The sequence below is a fragment of the Tinamus guttatus genome, unplaced genomic scaffold, assembly GCF_059628265.1.
Source record: "Tinamus guttatus ecotype Peru unplaced genomic scaffold, ASM5962826v1 Tinamus_guttatus_pri_ptg000530l, whole genome shotgun sequence".
Taxonomy (NCBI): domain Eukaryota; kingdom Metazoa; phylum Chordata; class Aves; order Tinamiformes; family Tinamidae; genus Tinamus; species Tinamus guttatus.
In genome coordinates, this window is record NW_028289064.1 from 6056888 (window position 1) to 6073036 (window position 16149).

Consider the following 16149-nt stretch of genomic DNA (forward strand, 5'->3'; position numbering starts at 1 on the left):
CAAACTCAACAAGCTCTGTATTCCCTACTGTAGTTCTTATTCAGGAAAAACTCGCACTATGTATCAACAGGAATTTAAAGGAATAAAAAGTTCAAAAATGGATTCCCTTACGACTCAGGTTTCAACATACGTGTGTAAAAACAAACAACTAGCAAGTCCAGGCTGCCATTGCCAGCTTAGTCTAAAAGGGAGAATTGCAACTGCAGCAGATCAGACTGGCTGGGGAAGGGGGGGCTGTTTTTAAAACTACTGCTTTGAAACCCAAGTAATCCAAGACTGCAGAGAGTCAATAGCCTTTGAATCAAGAATAAGAGTAGTTCTCAAGAATCAAACATACATATTTTTTCTGTGTTTGAATTTGTACTTAGTACCATCATATGGACATAAAATTATGATTTGCAGAATTTTATCTTTTCACAGTCTGAAACATGAAGTACTTCCATTTTAGTGCAACAAGTAAGTAAATCAAAGCCTACCAAAAAGATCCTTATTGAAGCCTATGAACCTTGAGCTGTGCAGTACGAGTTCCTTGTTGCATTTCTCCAGCCCTGCAGACAGCAGGACTGCATCAGCATTGGGAGGAAGTGCCTTAACAGCAGGACGGGCAGCTCTCAGCACCAGTCAAACGTCAACTCTTCTCTGGTGCAACTGGTCCAGTTTTATCATTGAGCCTCTGTGCAAGAGAAAATACTTCTAAAAATCAGATTATAAAATACAGAGTAAAATTAAATTAATGCAAATGACAAAGCAGAATTGAAATACACCCTGGAAAAGACCACAGCTAAGATTAAATTAATACCACTATCTAATAAACAAAATGATTCTCACATTGTAAAGAAACCTGTATCACAGAAGCAAGCGTGGGAAAGGAGACAAGTAACTGAAGGAAAGGGAACAGACTCGCAGGGAGCCAGCACCATGAAACATGACCTTGGCCTCCACCTCCCTCCTCGCTGGATCCGCCGCTCCAGCGGCACCTGCGCGACGGGGAGCCCTGCAGAGTCACCGTGAAGAGGCTCCTGCGCGGCCAGCGGGGCTGCGCGGAACCCCCCCTGCACTGACCGCTCTCAACTGTTGGAAATTGTTTAAATTCCATTCATAAATGAGATAGAAAAAAAATGTTTTTTTTTTTTCTTTGGAAAACAAAATGCAATTAAAAACACTTAGAAGCAAGTGTTTTGTTTGGAAGACATTCAAGATTTCCTTGAACCTGGTATCACTGGCTTCTGCAGGACAGTTTGCAGTATCACAGTACGGAACCCTGTTAGAACCCTGTTAGAAATGACAGTATCTGCACACAAAAATCTGGGTAGAAGAACGTGCTCAATATTTGTGAGTAGAAGGGAGAAGTTTGCAGGCACTTGGCCCCGATGTTGCAAAACAACTTTCCTTTCTCACTGTGTTGCCACTTCAGGTCTTCTCCAAGAACTTATCTGTCCAGGAAAAGCTCTACTGCTGTAATAAGCGAGGGAAGTTGTTCAACCTCTGGACTTCAGTAACTATTACTGAAGCCTTAAGCAATCAAAAAACATACCCACACTAGAATAAAAAAAAAAAATCCTTAATACATGAATACATGCCCACAACTTGTTGCTTATCTTCTAATTACATCATGAAGGGACTCCCGTTCAAAACGAGGTGAGAAATATACTTACTGTCACCTTGGGAGCTGCACTCTCTCCGTGGATTGTGAGGAAGGGGTTGGTGGTGGCTGCGCTGAGCGGCGACGCCTGCGTGCCCGAGAGCAGGTTGTTGATGGGGATCTGGGCCCCGCCAGGGATCTGCAGCTGCTGCACGTCCGACTGGTGGTGCTGGTGGTGATGGTGCTGCTGCTGGACTAACTGATACAGAAGGGCTTGGTGCTGTTCCTGGGGTTGGATGAGGGGAAAAAACGGTAATCAAGAATTAACTAACAAAGAATAGATCCTCCCTGGGTTCTTGCTTGTCCAGATTTTTAGCCAGGGCAAGCACTACCTTAATGCTAGTTAATTTAGCTTACGCTAATGAAATTCCTCAAAGTGCCTGTTACCCTGCTGGAGATGGGCAGCTCAGCAGCAGCTCAGCTCAGTCTGCTGGCTGTGCCAGGCTCCTGGCAGAAAAAGCATCCAAGAAGAGTATCAAATCACGTGTGTCCAAGTACTAAAACTGGGCAATCAGCACCAGAGAGAGCTGAAACAGCTGCCAAGGGGCACACAGGAATTCTGTGGGGCAGAGCAGAGCCAGCTCGTTCTTTTCTGCTATAATCACAGTGGAATCGGGGGATAACTGATCGCTAGAACCACAAAGTCCCAAATTGTACTGCCCTCAGTGGAGGTTGCGAGAGGTGCCCCCATGTCCACAGGAGATGGCCGGGACTGTGAGAGGCCCTCGGGAGCAGCTCCCTGCAGGGCACGCGGGCAGGGGCACAGACTGCATCACCTCCAAACACCCCTCACAGCTGGGAACGTGTCAAACTTACTGACGTGAGCTGCTGAGTACTCAGGAGCTGCTGGAATTGCTGGTGCTGCTGGTGGAGCAGGAGCTGTCTCTGCTGGTCAGGGAGCAGTCCCAGGCCTGAGGCACTGCAGGGTTTGACAGGGCAAGACTGGAGTTTACACGGGAGCAGGGAACCCCTCACTCCCGCTCCCCACTGCGAGACAGACGCGTGCCAACGCGCGGCTCCCAGCTGGCACGTTGGCTGCACGCTATGTCCAACGTGGAACAGCTCATCTGCTCCTTTACGTTTTTGCTGACACACACACAGAGACATGGTCAGTCCCTCCCCTTTCCCAAACCCCCCTGCAAGTCCTGTCCAGACCCCGGGCACTCACTCTGAGCAGGGTCTACCCTGTAACTTCTCTGCTATGGGCTATTTTAAACTCAGACCATGGTGGTGATGTCTAAAAGCATTTTCCATGTGAAACTGCCTGAACATATTCTGAAGCTCAGAAGTTACAAATTACAGTAACATCTGGGAATTCTTTTAATTATAGAACAGTACAGAAAGATATGAAAGTAGAGCTGCTGTCTCCTGTGGCTTTCCATCATCTAAGGAACACTGACTGAATCCTGCTCCGAACTGGTCCCCCACCAGGTGGTGTGACCATGTCCACGAGGCTCCGACCAGCTCAGCAGCAAACGTGCCAGCCTGTGCCCTGGTCACCGTAACCTCCTCCTTGGGCCGTTACATTAAATCCTAGTTTTTGAAAGAAATAGTCAGTGATTTGCAACTGAAACAGCGCTGAACTCCAGAGGGGCAGGAGCAAAAATTGTTCCATGCAGTTTCAGATACAGTAGTATCAACCAGTGGAAACTGCCTCTAAGCTTTCTTGCCCCTTCTTTTTTCTTTTTTTTTTTCCCTCCACCAAAGTTACATTAGGGCCTTTCTACAGCATAATTCCACTAAAAGAAAGGGTCTTTCTTGGGTCTTCGCAGAACAGAGTTTGTAATGGAAGAAACAGTGTAAGGAACGTGCATCTTATTACTAAGACTCTACTACTTCACTATTTACTACTATCAACTCTACTACGTGCTTGCCTGAACATTTTCCTCTTGAACATACAACGAAAAACACTGAAATCTCATAGAAAAAGGAGGTCATCATGAAACATCTCAAAACGAAAGAGACCCAGCGGGTCCTTTGGATGAGCTTGATAAAACATGAGACTGTGGGGGAAAATGTACTAAAACCATCTTACTGAGGGAGCAACGGCGCGGGGCCGCGCGCGGGAGCCTCCCCGCACAGCGGCGGGAGCGGCGCCGGGCGCGGAGCCTCCGCGGCTCCCGGCTGCCGCAGCGCGACGCGGAGCGCGGGACACGCAAGAGCTTTTGCAGTGAAGGCAGAACCCAAGTCACACGCGAAGACACAGGCGCTTGGACACGACCAAGGCCCTGTGACACTACATGGGGGTGTGCAAAGCCACATAAAACTGGTTAGTCCTATTGGTACTAAAGTGGCTCAAAGTTCCAGTGTTTTCAGCAGACCTCTGATAATCAAGAGAGGAGGTATCTTTTCAATATGGGAATGTCTTCTGTTTAGCCTAGGAAATTTGTATTTTCTTTATGTGATATAAACCTCCTCAGCCCAAATGCCAGAGCACACCAGAACAGCAGCACGTGTGAAAGCAGCAGGTTTGTGAGCCCAGTGAAGCAATGCCAGACAAGGCTACTGTCCACGAACGCTCAGGAACTGAGTAAGGAACAGTGAGGAAAAAAAAAAGAAAATGAATAAAGCAGCTAGAAAAGCTGGGATCCCTTCCATCTTTTCAAACACAAATGCCTTTTTTTTCAGTAGGTAATCACAGACCTAATATCCATAAATACCATTAAACCATAATGTCCTAAAAGATTACTTTAAACAACTCACTGCCTATTTGCATGCTTGTGTTTCTGCACAGAACTGCCGATCTCTCTCCTAAGGGGAAGGACGATGTGAGGAGGCTCGGGACAAGTGGAACGGGAGGAAGGAATTGAGTTCTCCCAGGCCCCCAGATCTGCCCCCAACTCCTTCCAGACCACGCAGCCCCTTCCCCTTCTCGGAAGGCAGCTCCTTTTGTTACCTGTTTGCCCTGCAGCTCGAGCAGCAGTGATTTGCACTGCTCACTGCCCTGCTTAGGGGGAAGGGCTGGTTACTACAAACAAGCACAGATCTTTTCATGGGTTTAAAACCCCTTACGAATGCCACTGAACTACCTTTGTGTCAGGCCCGGGAGCGTGAAAGCACCATGCAAGTGCACTGCCGCTGCGGTCAGGCAGGGCCCGCTGCATCCTCAACTCCGTGTTGCACACACTGTTCTCCCCCTCCTCCCCTTCATACTGCAACAAATGGCAGCACTGCCAGGGACCCTTCAACCCTGGGAGACCAAGTGGCAGCACCAGGGATACTCTCTTCCGAGCTGAAAAAACAGCCCAAGCACATTTACGTAATTACATTTGTATTACGAATGGTGCTTGATTTAAAAAGCAGGACACTATTTAAAAAGAAAAGGAGAAGCTCTGTGATTCCCTAAAGCTCAACAGAAAACAACTTTTCTCCAACTTGACTATTCATGCTTCATTAAATTCCTTTCTTAGTTCCATTCACAAATCGGCAGCAGAACCTACATAGCTAACGAGAAGTTACACAAAAATAAAATTTCTACACAAAGCAGCTTAAAACCCACCAGTTAAAGCGAGGAACAGCAGACGCCGTGCCCAGAGCACAAACCAACCTGTTGCTGAGCGTCGTGGGCAGCGGGTGCGCGGCGCTGGGGGGCACGGCCGCGTGCGCCAGCGGAGACGGGTTCTGCGCCATCGTCGCCGGCGTCTGCATGACCCCGTTGAGGGCGCCGACGATGCCGTTGATGGCCAGCGGGTTGGCGGGCAGCGCCCCGATGATGCCGCCCACGGCGGGCACCGCGGGCAGCGCGGGGGGCACGGGCTGCAGGCCGCCCGCCAGGGCGCCCACGGCCACGCCGTTCACCTGCGCCGGGCTCTGCCCCGCGGGCGGCGGCGTGGAGAGCGCCGAGGAGCTGCTGGTGCTTTGGCCGCTCGAGGTCATCTCCTGGCGTGGGAACAAGCCACGGCCCCTGAGCCGCGCGGCGCCGCAGCCGGGAGCCGCGCGCGGGGCCGGGGAGGGCTGGCCCGCAGCCGCTCTGTGTTTGGGAGCAACGGATCAACGTTACCTGATTTAGCACAGGCAGAGAGCTGTCTGGTAAAAAACTGTTTCCCAGGTGAGGGCTCTTGCTGCTGTTCAAAGAATCAGTGCTAGGTGCTAAAGAAATTAATAAAAAACAAAGAAACAAAAAGAAAAACATGGTTGTTAAATTGTTGAATTTTCATAAAGTGTAAAGAGATTCAGAATAATTATTTCAAAATAATGTCAAAGGTAAACATGGAACATATAAAGCTAGCAGAAAGTCAGTTTTAAAGTCAAAGCCAACTAGAAAAATATTAACTAAATGACCAGTAAAGCAAAAGATTGAAACAGAGGTGCTCCAAACTGAAGTAAAACAGAACACGCACAGAAAAAAGCACCTGTGCTTCACACAAGTCTTCTGATTTATTTTTAAACGTTAGATTTTTTTAAAAAAATCCCCAGTCTATCCTCATTATCCATGTGAATGCATCTCCCATCAACTGCGTATAAATCATTCTCTGGCTCCCTGGGCCCTTGAGCCCTTTGCTCTGCTTACCTGCTGGGAACGCGTGCACTTGATGGGAAGGGCTGGGATTGGAAGTCAGCGTTGGAAAGGGAACGGAGAGTTGTGCATTGAGGAGCTGAAGCCTCTCCTTTTTAGCCGTCAGATTCTTTATCTGCTCCTCTAAGCGCCTGTTTTCCACCTGAAGCTGGTGTAATGATTTAAGCATTCCTAAAACTAAGAGAAAAGCAGCATGTTTTATCTTTTACAGCTGCCTAATTTGTTTTTCTTTCAGCTAAAGGATCGCTCATGATTCCACAATATTGCTAAAACTTTTTAAAATGAGTAACACCTTGACAACAAGTACTTACACAAATACATAAATTATTTGCCAATATTAATATAAACAAAATAATTGATGAAAAATACACTAGGGAAATTTGGCTTTAAACAAAAAAGCTTACGGTCACTTATGTGCAATGGAAAGGGCTGGGACAAGTATGTTACAAGAGACAGCAACTGCCCGACACAGCAGCGTTTTGGCTTCAAGCCACATCACGAGGGCTTACGCAGAGACACATCCCCACGGCCCCGGAGGAGGATTCTGCCCCCGGCAGGTCTCCGTGCGGCAGCAGCAGCTCCCCCCGGGTGGCCGGAGCCAGGGCCTCCCTGCGCACTGCCCCCCCTGCCCCGCTGCAGGCACTGCCCCCCCTGCCCCGCTGCAGGCACTGCCCCTCCTGCCCCGCTGCAGGCACTGCCCCCCCTGCCCCGCGCGTTTCCGCAGCTCAGACTCGAGCTCCACAACTTGGATTCCCCAACTAGCGCTCGGGTGCGACTGTAAAGCCACAGGGATGGCCACTTTTTTTAATTCTAAATTGTATTTGCTTAACATGACCTCTGGGCCTACTACAGACATAAGTCTACTGGTATAGGCACATCTGGTCATTTCCCAAGGATTTAGCTTTTATCCCTCCTCTTCAAGAACATACAAAGGAACCCTCAGTGAGCCCAAATGAGATGCAATAAGACTTAGCTAAACCTGTCCTCCAGCTATCATGTTTAAAGGATTATCTCTGCATGAATTTCCTCGCAATTAGCATTTTTGTCAGGATACCATTCATAAAAATACCAACTAGATACCACTTTATACTACCAACAAAAATAATGTGTTCAGTAAAACATAACACAAAATTAACCTGGTATCAAGAGATGCATATTTAAACGTAATCGTTTCCAGTAATACTAACATATTGTTGAATATAGGAATCCTAGACATCTACTCATCATTCCTGCTTTGAGTTTACTCACTTGTGGATCATCATATTAAACATAACTTGAAAAAATAAATTATTTACCCAGTTGGTTACTTGCACGAGAAGCAGAATATAACCCAGACACAAAAGCAGAGGAGGACATCAGTAAGAATAATGAGTTTGGATGTTTGCTTGTTTGTTTTTAAACTACAGAAAGAGGCACTTTAGACTTAAAATATCAAAAATAATGCAATAATGAAACATTATGGCAACCCACATCACATGCTGTAAAGCCAAAATGAAGAACTGTGCTCATCACTGGTTTATGAGAGCTGGGGAGGTTTATGGCAGTGGAGCTAAGACCCCAGAATTCACTTGCAAATTCCACAGCCAACCAGCTCGATCCACAAGGTACCTCCTCTCGCATGACACGATTTCCCCATCTATAAAGACAGAGGTAACGACTGAGAACTCTTACGCTCTACCAAGGCCAAATGCTGCACTAACAACTGCGTAACTATATTACAATTGTATTTCATTCAGAACAGAAAATAAGTCTTTAGAAAGTCTTGGACAACCATTGACAAGCAGCAGAGAAGGTACTTACTGTCACTAGGGGTGCCTTGTTCCAGGAGAAACTGCTGCCCTTCACTCCACTGCCTCTCCAGCAGCTGCTCGATGCTGGATGCGACTGGGGGCAAGTTTTCCCCACAGCTGTTCCCTGACTGATCGTAGCGAATCTGTAAGCTGCTGACAGGGGATCTGTTGGAAATATTGGAATTTGTGGGTTTAAAGGAAAAAGGTAACGTATTAGCAAAAAGCTGCTGAAGTTTTTTACTTTATTTCAGCCCAGATGACCCGCATATCTTACACTGCTGAAACCAAGCTAATTCCCCCACATCACTAAAAACTCCTGGTTCCAAGGTTTACAGGAGCAACAGCACAACACTCCTCCATACGAGAATACAAACTCAGAAAGCCCCTAAAAAGCACACAGACCTGGCAAACTGTGCTGTATTAAATGATACAACGCTATTCCCACAGCAAGAAATACTATTGTATACAGACACAGAGCGCCTGTCTTAAGAAGAATTTCAAACTTTTAGTGAAAGTTAAGAAAAACTAAATAAGTTAACAAAGCCTGTAAAGTAATGGCACTTTCACATAGAAGAGCATGTATAATTCTACTGCCCGATTCCACCAAAAACCGAACAGGTAAAACCACATATCAGGCTATTTCACAAGGAACTCAATGAATATTAAAGCTGTTTCCTGCCCCTCCTGTGCACACTCTCTATACTTGCTTTTCTTTTTACTCATGATCACACGTGGTTCAAAGAATAATCTCTTTGCCACATGTCTCTTCTCATTCAGGATGAAATCAAATATTCAGCACAGAGCCACTATGAGAGCTAGATACCCCTCAGGTTTTAAGACACGGCTTCTTTTCCATTCGAGTGGCAAAGTTTAATCTCTGTGCAAATCCAGATGCTCAGTGCATTTCTCAAACTCAGAATTGTTGTTTCATGGACGTACAGCCTCGCTCCTCATCTAGAACCAATGCCAAATCCCACTAAAAGTTGACTGGTTCTTTAACAACTCCAGTGACCTCATTCAGATTCTTATCTATCAGTCGCTGCTGCAGGAACAGCTCCTGGCCCTGCTGCAAGGACCCACAGCTGCAGCACCTACAAGGACTGCAAACCTCCCAAAAAGACCACCAGAGTCCCAAGCACAGGACAACATATAGGGCTTAGGAAATCAGTGTGCTAATTACGATTAGTGTAATAAGCAGCCGTCACAGCACATTAGCTGTCTAATGACTGGCAAGCATTTGATAGGCACCAGAGTAAAGAGATATTTAAAAGAAAATGGTTTAACTATGTAACTTAAGAGCCCTGTAGGTATTTATAAGTAATTCCTCTTTTGCATATAGAATGAACAACTTGCTTAAAGAAAAAAAAAAAAAACCTAACAGAAAAATAAACAGACAAAAACAAAGAAACAAAACCCCCATCACCCCAGGGAACGAAGGTGTTTTCCCACAGGAGATGACAGGTCAACAGCATTTAGCAGTTCAGCACAGGCATGTCAAAATGGACTTAGAGGTTGTCTGCACATTGTGCTGAAATGATGAGAAGGAGGATTTCTGCAGTAATATTCTGGAAATACTCCAGAAATACTCCAGGCAAACAGCGCACTAAATAAAAATAAAGAAAAAGCAAAGAAACTCCTTTCTCTATATGCTTTCTGAGGACCCATAATACTACATCAACAGACTACTCCATTAGTAACAAAATACCAACAAAATTCTGGATGGGCCTAGGATGGTTTCCTATCAATTTCACAAATGTGGAAGCAAAGCAATGTGAGATTATATAAAATCTGGAAATCTGTAAGGGAGGAGGAAAGAATCCAGATTTCTCTGCACCTCAATTTTAGCCAAGCTACCCTCTTCCAGATGATCCACCACTCAATCCATTACATGCAGTATAGTTTCTGCATGCAAGGGTTGAATCCTCATTCCAAGCAGGATTTTATCATCGCTTCCCACAGCATTATAACGCGGTGCACGTGCAACTGACGTGGTCCCGTGACTGGAATCCTCCCTTTTGTGTGTCCCATCTTGCTCACTTTCACAACTGTTCTGTGTTTAAGTTTATGGCGTGGTCATGCATATTCTCTTGTTTATAATTAATAGTACAACAGGCCTCCATGTATATATAGGCATACATACATATTTCAATACAGTACATACCACAATTTTTAACCTACAATTAAGCCTTATGTTAAAAAAGCACTACCTTGAAAACAGGAGCAATTCCTTTGCAAAATGGAAACAACTTTCATACACCAGTTATATGTATGTATATGTGTGTATATATATATATATATAGATATGTATATATGTGTGTATATATACGTATATGAAAATATATATAATTATAATAATATATATAATAATGTATATATATGTATATGAAAGAAAAGCATATTTTGTTATATTTGTGTAGAAAACACAAGCATATACTTTCAGATACAAAATTTTAAAGAAAAAAAACACTTTCGAAATATAGGGTTACAAAGATATAATGCTAGAAATCTGAAATGACCATACTGTTCATGAATCACATATGTCACTGCAGAAGAACTACAATCAGCTCTGGTCATCAACAGTAATCATTTTCATATTTCCTTTTATTTTAAAAAACTATTTGAAATTTAATCAGCTCTTTCAGAAAAGTGTCTGTTTTTTTATGGATCTCATAAGATTCAAAGAAAAGGGAATAGGAAATTTCAGGACAAAAACTTTATACCTGGAATAGATAACGTTCGGGATTTTAAAGTTTTTGGGCATCAGATTTTTGACCTCAACTTTCCATTCACTGTATACTATTTTTAATGTAACCAGAGTTATTTATTCAACTGGGGAAGGTGGGGAGTTACCTGCACTTTCTAGAAGCATCTGCAGGCTGTGTGCGCTAGCAACACAGCACTGGGCATGATATATATGAAACAGCTAGAAACGCCTTCTACGGCGTTTCTCACCATATAGGAACGTGCCGAGTACTGAGCCTAAGTGAATGAATAGGTTTTCTAGATTTTTTCCATGCTGCATATTTCAGGATACATTTTTTCATTGGAACTACAGTAGCGATTTTCTTTTTTCCCTTGTTTTTAAATAGCTTTTGCCTGGGGGGTCGCCGTGTCTGTTCTTTGTACACTGACAGTGCTTCCATACCTTGAGCAGGATGTGGAATTTTGGGCTGAGATGGCTATAGCACCACAGAGTTCTGCTTTGCCCAACTCACGAAAATCACATGAAACCTGAACATGTTATAAGCACTGGGCACTACATATATTGAGCATATGCTCAGTCGAAATACTGCTTTTAAGATGTTTAACTTCCCAAATGTTCTCTCTAAAGCCACGTCAAGCATGGCTATAGGCTAATACCTCAGAACTGAAACACCAGAAGTTCCACAGGAACTTAAGGAAAAATTTCTTAACAGTGAGGGTGACAGAGCACTGGAACAGACTGCCCAGAGAGGCTGTGGAGTCTCCTTCTCTAGAGATCTTGAAAACCCACTGCTTGGACGCAGTTCTGTGCCACGTGCTCCAGGTGACCCTGCATGTGCAAGGGGGTTGGACTGGATCTCTAGAGGTCCCTTCCAACCTTAACAATTCTATGATTCTATGACATAGAAAAACCAGGCACGTGCACATCAACCCAGACAGCACAAAACTTGTGCTTACAGATCGTAAGGAATTGAAAGAGACAAACCTCTTGTGCCAATGTAATCAAGGTTCTCGCCCTCCCTATGCTCTGAGCACTTCCCTTTGCAAAAATCTCTCAACTTAGTGATGGACGTGTGTGCAGGTGTACACACACACACACGTATATGCACGTGTGTATGGATAGATGCATGTACACACTTAAAGATTTTTATGTTAAAGTAAATATATATACTTAAAGAATACTAATTTGTAAATTCTTTATTCTTTTAGAAGTAACAAGCATTAGAAAACTTAAACGCTAATACCACCTACATATTATAAAGAACAGGCTCATCCGAGTCAATAAGTCATTTGCTTAATTAAAGAACATAATACAGATCAACAACACATGCATATTAATTTAAATTGCACATGTATATTAAATCATCTAATTTGAATATATTTTCTATAAATTACTATGATAATCTTCGGCTGTAAAAATAAAATTCATTGTTACAATGCTGCATCTGCATAACTGTAGACTTTTTTTTAGCTATCCTAAAATCCTTTTCAACATAAAATTCCCTGTGGTTACTGCCTAAATAATAACAACGTAATTTATAAGGAATCCAGTACAGAAAATAAGGTCCTAAATACAAAATATTGCTTAAAATACATGAAAAAATTCCCAAACTCATTTTAAAAGCAATTTTGGGATTTTAACAGCAAATAATATAAAAACAAAATAATGAGGCACAATCCTAGTAGCAAAATTCCTATGTCAAATTTCTTTAGTAGAGGTCAAGTACATCAGAAAAGTTTTTTTTCACCCCCCCCCCACAGACAGTTGCTGCATATTTGGAGCAGTTAGGGAAGCAGAAGGGAATAATTGTTCCTATAATTTTATTACTGTTTATTTTCTCGGAAAGTCTTATTACTGTGATCTTTGTAATGTGCAAGTCTATGGGATTTTAGACCTTCTGCACGTTTGAAATGAGAGTATGATTACGGCAACAAATCCATGGAGATTATCAATAAATGTGGCAAAGAACATACATAAATCTTTTTAAATGCTGTCCCCATATCTTAAGTAAAGTTCTTTAACTTATAAACCTAATCTCATTTAATATAAAGATCAGTTTCAAACTATTTGGAGCTATCTGAATGTATCGATTTAGACATTTTTTTCAAATATATATAAACACAAACGCATACTACTTAAACACATAACACATAATAAAAGATAATGAAGTTTCCAAATGCCGAGACGCTTCCCCCGCCTGCTCTCTGCAGTGCAAACAGCGCTTACCGTGGCGAGAGGCTTCCCCGGGGTGAACCTCCTCTGCCAGCAAGGCTGCGGCCGTTATCTCCCACATCTTGATCTGCAGTGTAAATATTTCACAGCTGATAAATCAACTCTTATTAGGTCAGAGTTTCAAAGCCGACGTAGGCATTTTTAAAATAACTTAAATCTTAGCTTCTTCAGCATCACAGACTAAATACGTGGGTAGTTTAAGACTGCTGAACTGTGGCGTGTAAGGTGTTGTCCTTACACATTTCCGAGGGTGTACCAGGCCATGGATTATGTTCCCTTCTTTCATTCCTTTCAGTTTTACAGCACAGAAGTGTGGTTTGCATTTGCAGTGCCCTCCCCTCAGCCACTTTTAATTTCTACGGTGAAAGTAATGAATCACAGCTGCGGACAGCTAATCTGTATGCTTATCACAGCAAATCCCAAGGCTTTGTGCCTTTTCTTTCTTTTTTTTTTCCTTTTTTTTTTTTAAGCACTTTGCATCCCAAACCAACTCATAAAATATATAACACATTAAACTTGCCGCTGCCATCTAACAAGCACGGGCTCTGCCACAGATTTACCGAAAACTTTATGAAAGTACATAACTCACAAATTCCTATTTATAAGCAAAAGCACAGGCAAGCCCCTTGCTAAAAAGGTAGTAAAACAACCCCAAAAAAAGGGCCTCATTAAATATACGGCAGCGTTTTGCTTGGAAGGGCTCAAAAGGGTTATTTTCCCTGTGGCCTCTCCATAAAGTAACCCCGCGCGCCGCCCGGGGCGCGCGACCTCTGACCCGCGCGGGGCAGGACGCGGCCGGCCCCCCGGCCTGGGGACGTGTCTGCAGGTCCCAGGGGGAGGCGCCGAGGCCGGGACTCGTTAAAACGCCCGCGGAGGCCGGATGTCACCCGACGGCCGCAGAGAAACACTGGCCGGGTTCCTGAGGGCCAGGCGAGCTCTGCGGCGGCATCTGCAGCGCGCAACGTTGCGGGAATGACGCGGAGGAAGTTGTTTGAGGGCTCCCCCCGCCAGAGGCCGGAGCCCAGCAAGGAGCCCGAGCGGGGCACATCAATCACGCCAGTCACAGGGGACACTGCTGCATTCCTGCCTGCTGATGGCTCTGCTGAAGCATTTACATTTTAGACGGTAAAGAAAAAAAAGAAAAGCAACCGCAGCTCTTCTTCAGGGCAACCAAGAATTTACTAACAACTACACAGGGACATTTAATAAGCAAGTGTGTATCCCAAAACTAGAAGTTAGGCTCTGGGAAAGCGCGGAGGCCCGGCCAGCAGCACGGGCTGGAGCAGCGCGGGCCGCTTACCTGCTTGGGCGCTCTCGGACTGCGCCGCGAGCGCGGCCGCGGCCGAGGAGGCGGCGAGCCGGCTGCCGTACAGGTGCGACGGGGCCAGGCCGAGCGAGGAGCCGGGCAGCGCGTTGGCCTGCAAGGGAACAGCGACAGCTTCAGCCCTGCAGACACGGCAGCAGGGAGGGTGCTAAAGCTGTGCTAGGGAAGTTTTCCTAGCGCACAATTCTTTAAAAACGTTTTTTTCTTCTTTCAAATGCGTTACTATTTTCCATCTGGGAGTATAGAAATAGAATTGCAATACCTTTTAAATACATCAAGCCTTACAGTGTGGTTTACAATTATCTCTGGTAGATTAATAAAAATAACAACAATAAAAAAAAAAATCTTCTCGTAAAAATTCACCATAGCAGATCTTAAAAATAGCAAAACTGCATTTCAGAAGAGGCCGCATGCAGCAGGACACCCTCACCACCCTGCAGCACACGCTCCATGCTGGGACTTAGTAGCATGGCGACCATGTGGTTATCCTACTAATTATTTAATCTTATTAAACCATTTACAAAATAAGGGCAGGTAGACAACAGATGTCTCACAAATGCTTGGGTTCCTTACATCACAAGCTGGCTGGGGAGGTCAAAAGGTTCAACTTTCAGCTCTCCAGTTTAACTGCACAGAGCCATATTTCCTTTGCGCCGCGCCGTCATTAGTAAAACCTGCACACTATTTTGTTACTTCCTATTTTGATAGGCTTGGAAGCCTGGTGTTTTTTTGTTTTGTTTTGTTTTTATTTTAAAGAACGCAAACAGCCATTACAAGTATGTTTTCTATACAATAGGGGGCTCAACGAATCACGGCTTTGCCCTGACCCCATATAAGGAACTGTATTTTTGGCAGTTGGCCAGCTCTACTTATTGAAGAGCTCCCAAAGTTTGTGTTCATTCATGTTGCTAACCACAATTCTGAAGGTCTCTGCTGGGACTTGTGCCAAACAAGCGAAAATGAACCCTTAAACAGATGAAGCTGAGGAGGCTGGCCAAAATCTTGCATAATCCAATGCAATAAAAATACCTTTTCCTTGGCTGCTTACACTTTTTCCCCTTTCGAAGAAAAGACACGTTAAATGCTGAGTTTGAGACACACAGTCAAAGAAAAGCAACCCCGCTGATGATGACATTTTCTGCATTTTCTTGCCCAATAGAAAAAATATTTCAGAACAAATACAAGATTATAGTATTTAGAGGGGAAAGAAATAATCACAGGCACACAACCTATGAGGTCACAAATTTTAAAATAAATCTTAGAAGAAAATGTAAACAAGCTTTACAAAAGAAACTTTTTTTTTTTTTTTTTTAAGTATGAGGGAAAAAAAGGTGAAGAGTAAGGAACTCAATTTGTGGGACATTTTGACATGTATAATTGCACACAAGAGACGCGGGAAACATACTGGTTATTACAGCAAAATATTGCAGAGTATAAACTATGTCTCTGGAAAGAATCACACACTACCATTAAGTTTTGGCTTTCAGCCAACATATTAAACTTGATGAATGGACTTTTATGAATTCACACAACTGTTTTCAATGATGCTTTATTTACTATATACTAGTGAGAAATTGTGCCTGATACTTAAGTTTTCCTACTATCACAATGTAACAAGAAAATGCAACAAGAAATTATTTTAAATGATTTTTTTCACTCTTCATTTTAAAGGTACGTGTAAGATCACAACACATGGGCCCAAAGTTTCACTTCCCATCTGACTTCTTTTTTTCCTTTGCTGAATTACACATCTCCAGTAGAATTAATCTGAATTAGTCATAACCCTTAAAGTAACAGAGGCATTCCCACCTACCTGGGTATGCCAACAAACTCCAGAAATACGGCACATTACTACTATGACACTTACTGATGGAGGAAGCAATACTGCACAACTCCTGCTGCTTTCCTCAATAAACACCTATAGCACAATTCCAACTCAAC

The 16149-nt window shown here is 43.9% G+C and overlaps 1 protein-coding gene across 2 annotated transcripts in view; it reads right to left on the reverse strand.

The window, feature by feature from the left end:
* Positions 1-389: 389 nt before the first annotated feature.
* Positions 390-16149, reverse strand: part of MLLT10 (MLLT10 histone lysine methyltransferase DOT1L cofactor) — a 116987-nt gene continuing 101227 nt past the window's right edge. The window contains exons 13-21 of one of the 2 annotated variants that reach the window (XM_088533977.1): positions 14185-14302; positions 12879-12951; positions 7959-8113; positions 6153-6335; positions 5643-5731; positions 5190-5521; positions 2459-2561; positions 1656-1868; positions 390-673 (exon numbers count right to left, since the gene is read on the reverse strand). In XM_088533977.1, coding sequence (XP_088390103.1) covers positions 629-673; positions 1656-1868; positions 2459-2561; positions 5190-5521; positions 5643-5731; positions 6153-6335; positions 7959-8113; positions 12879-12951; positions 14185-14302 — 1311 coding nt within the window. In that variant the 3' untranslated portion in view covers positions 390-628. Of the gene's footprint in view, positions 691-1655; positions 1869-2458; positions 2562-5189; positions 5522-5642; positions 5732-6152; positions 6336-7958; positions 8114-12878; positions 12952-14184; positions 14303-16149 lie in introns of both variants that reach the window. The other variant, XM_088533978.1, reaches the window with a different exon arrangement.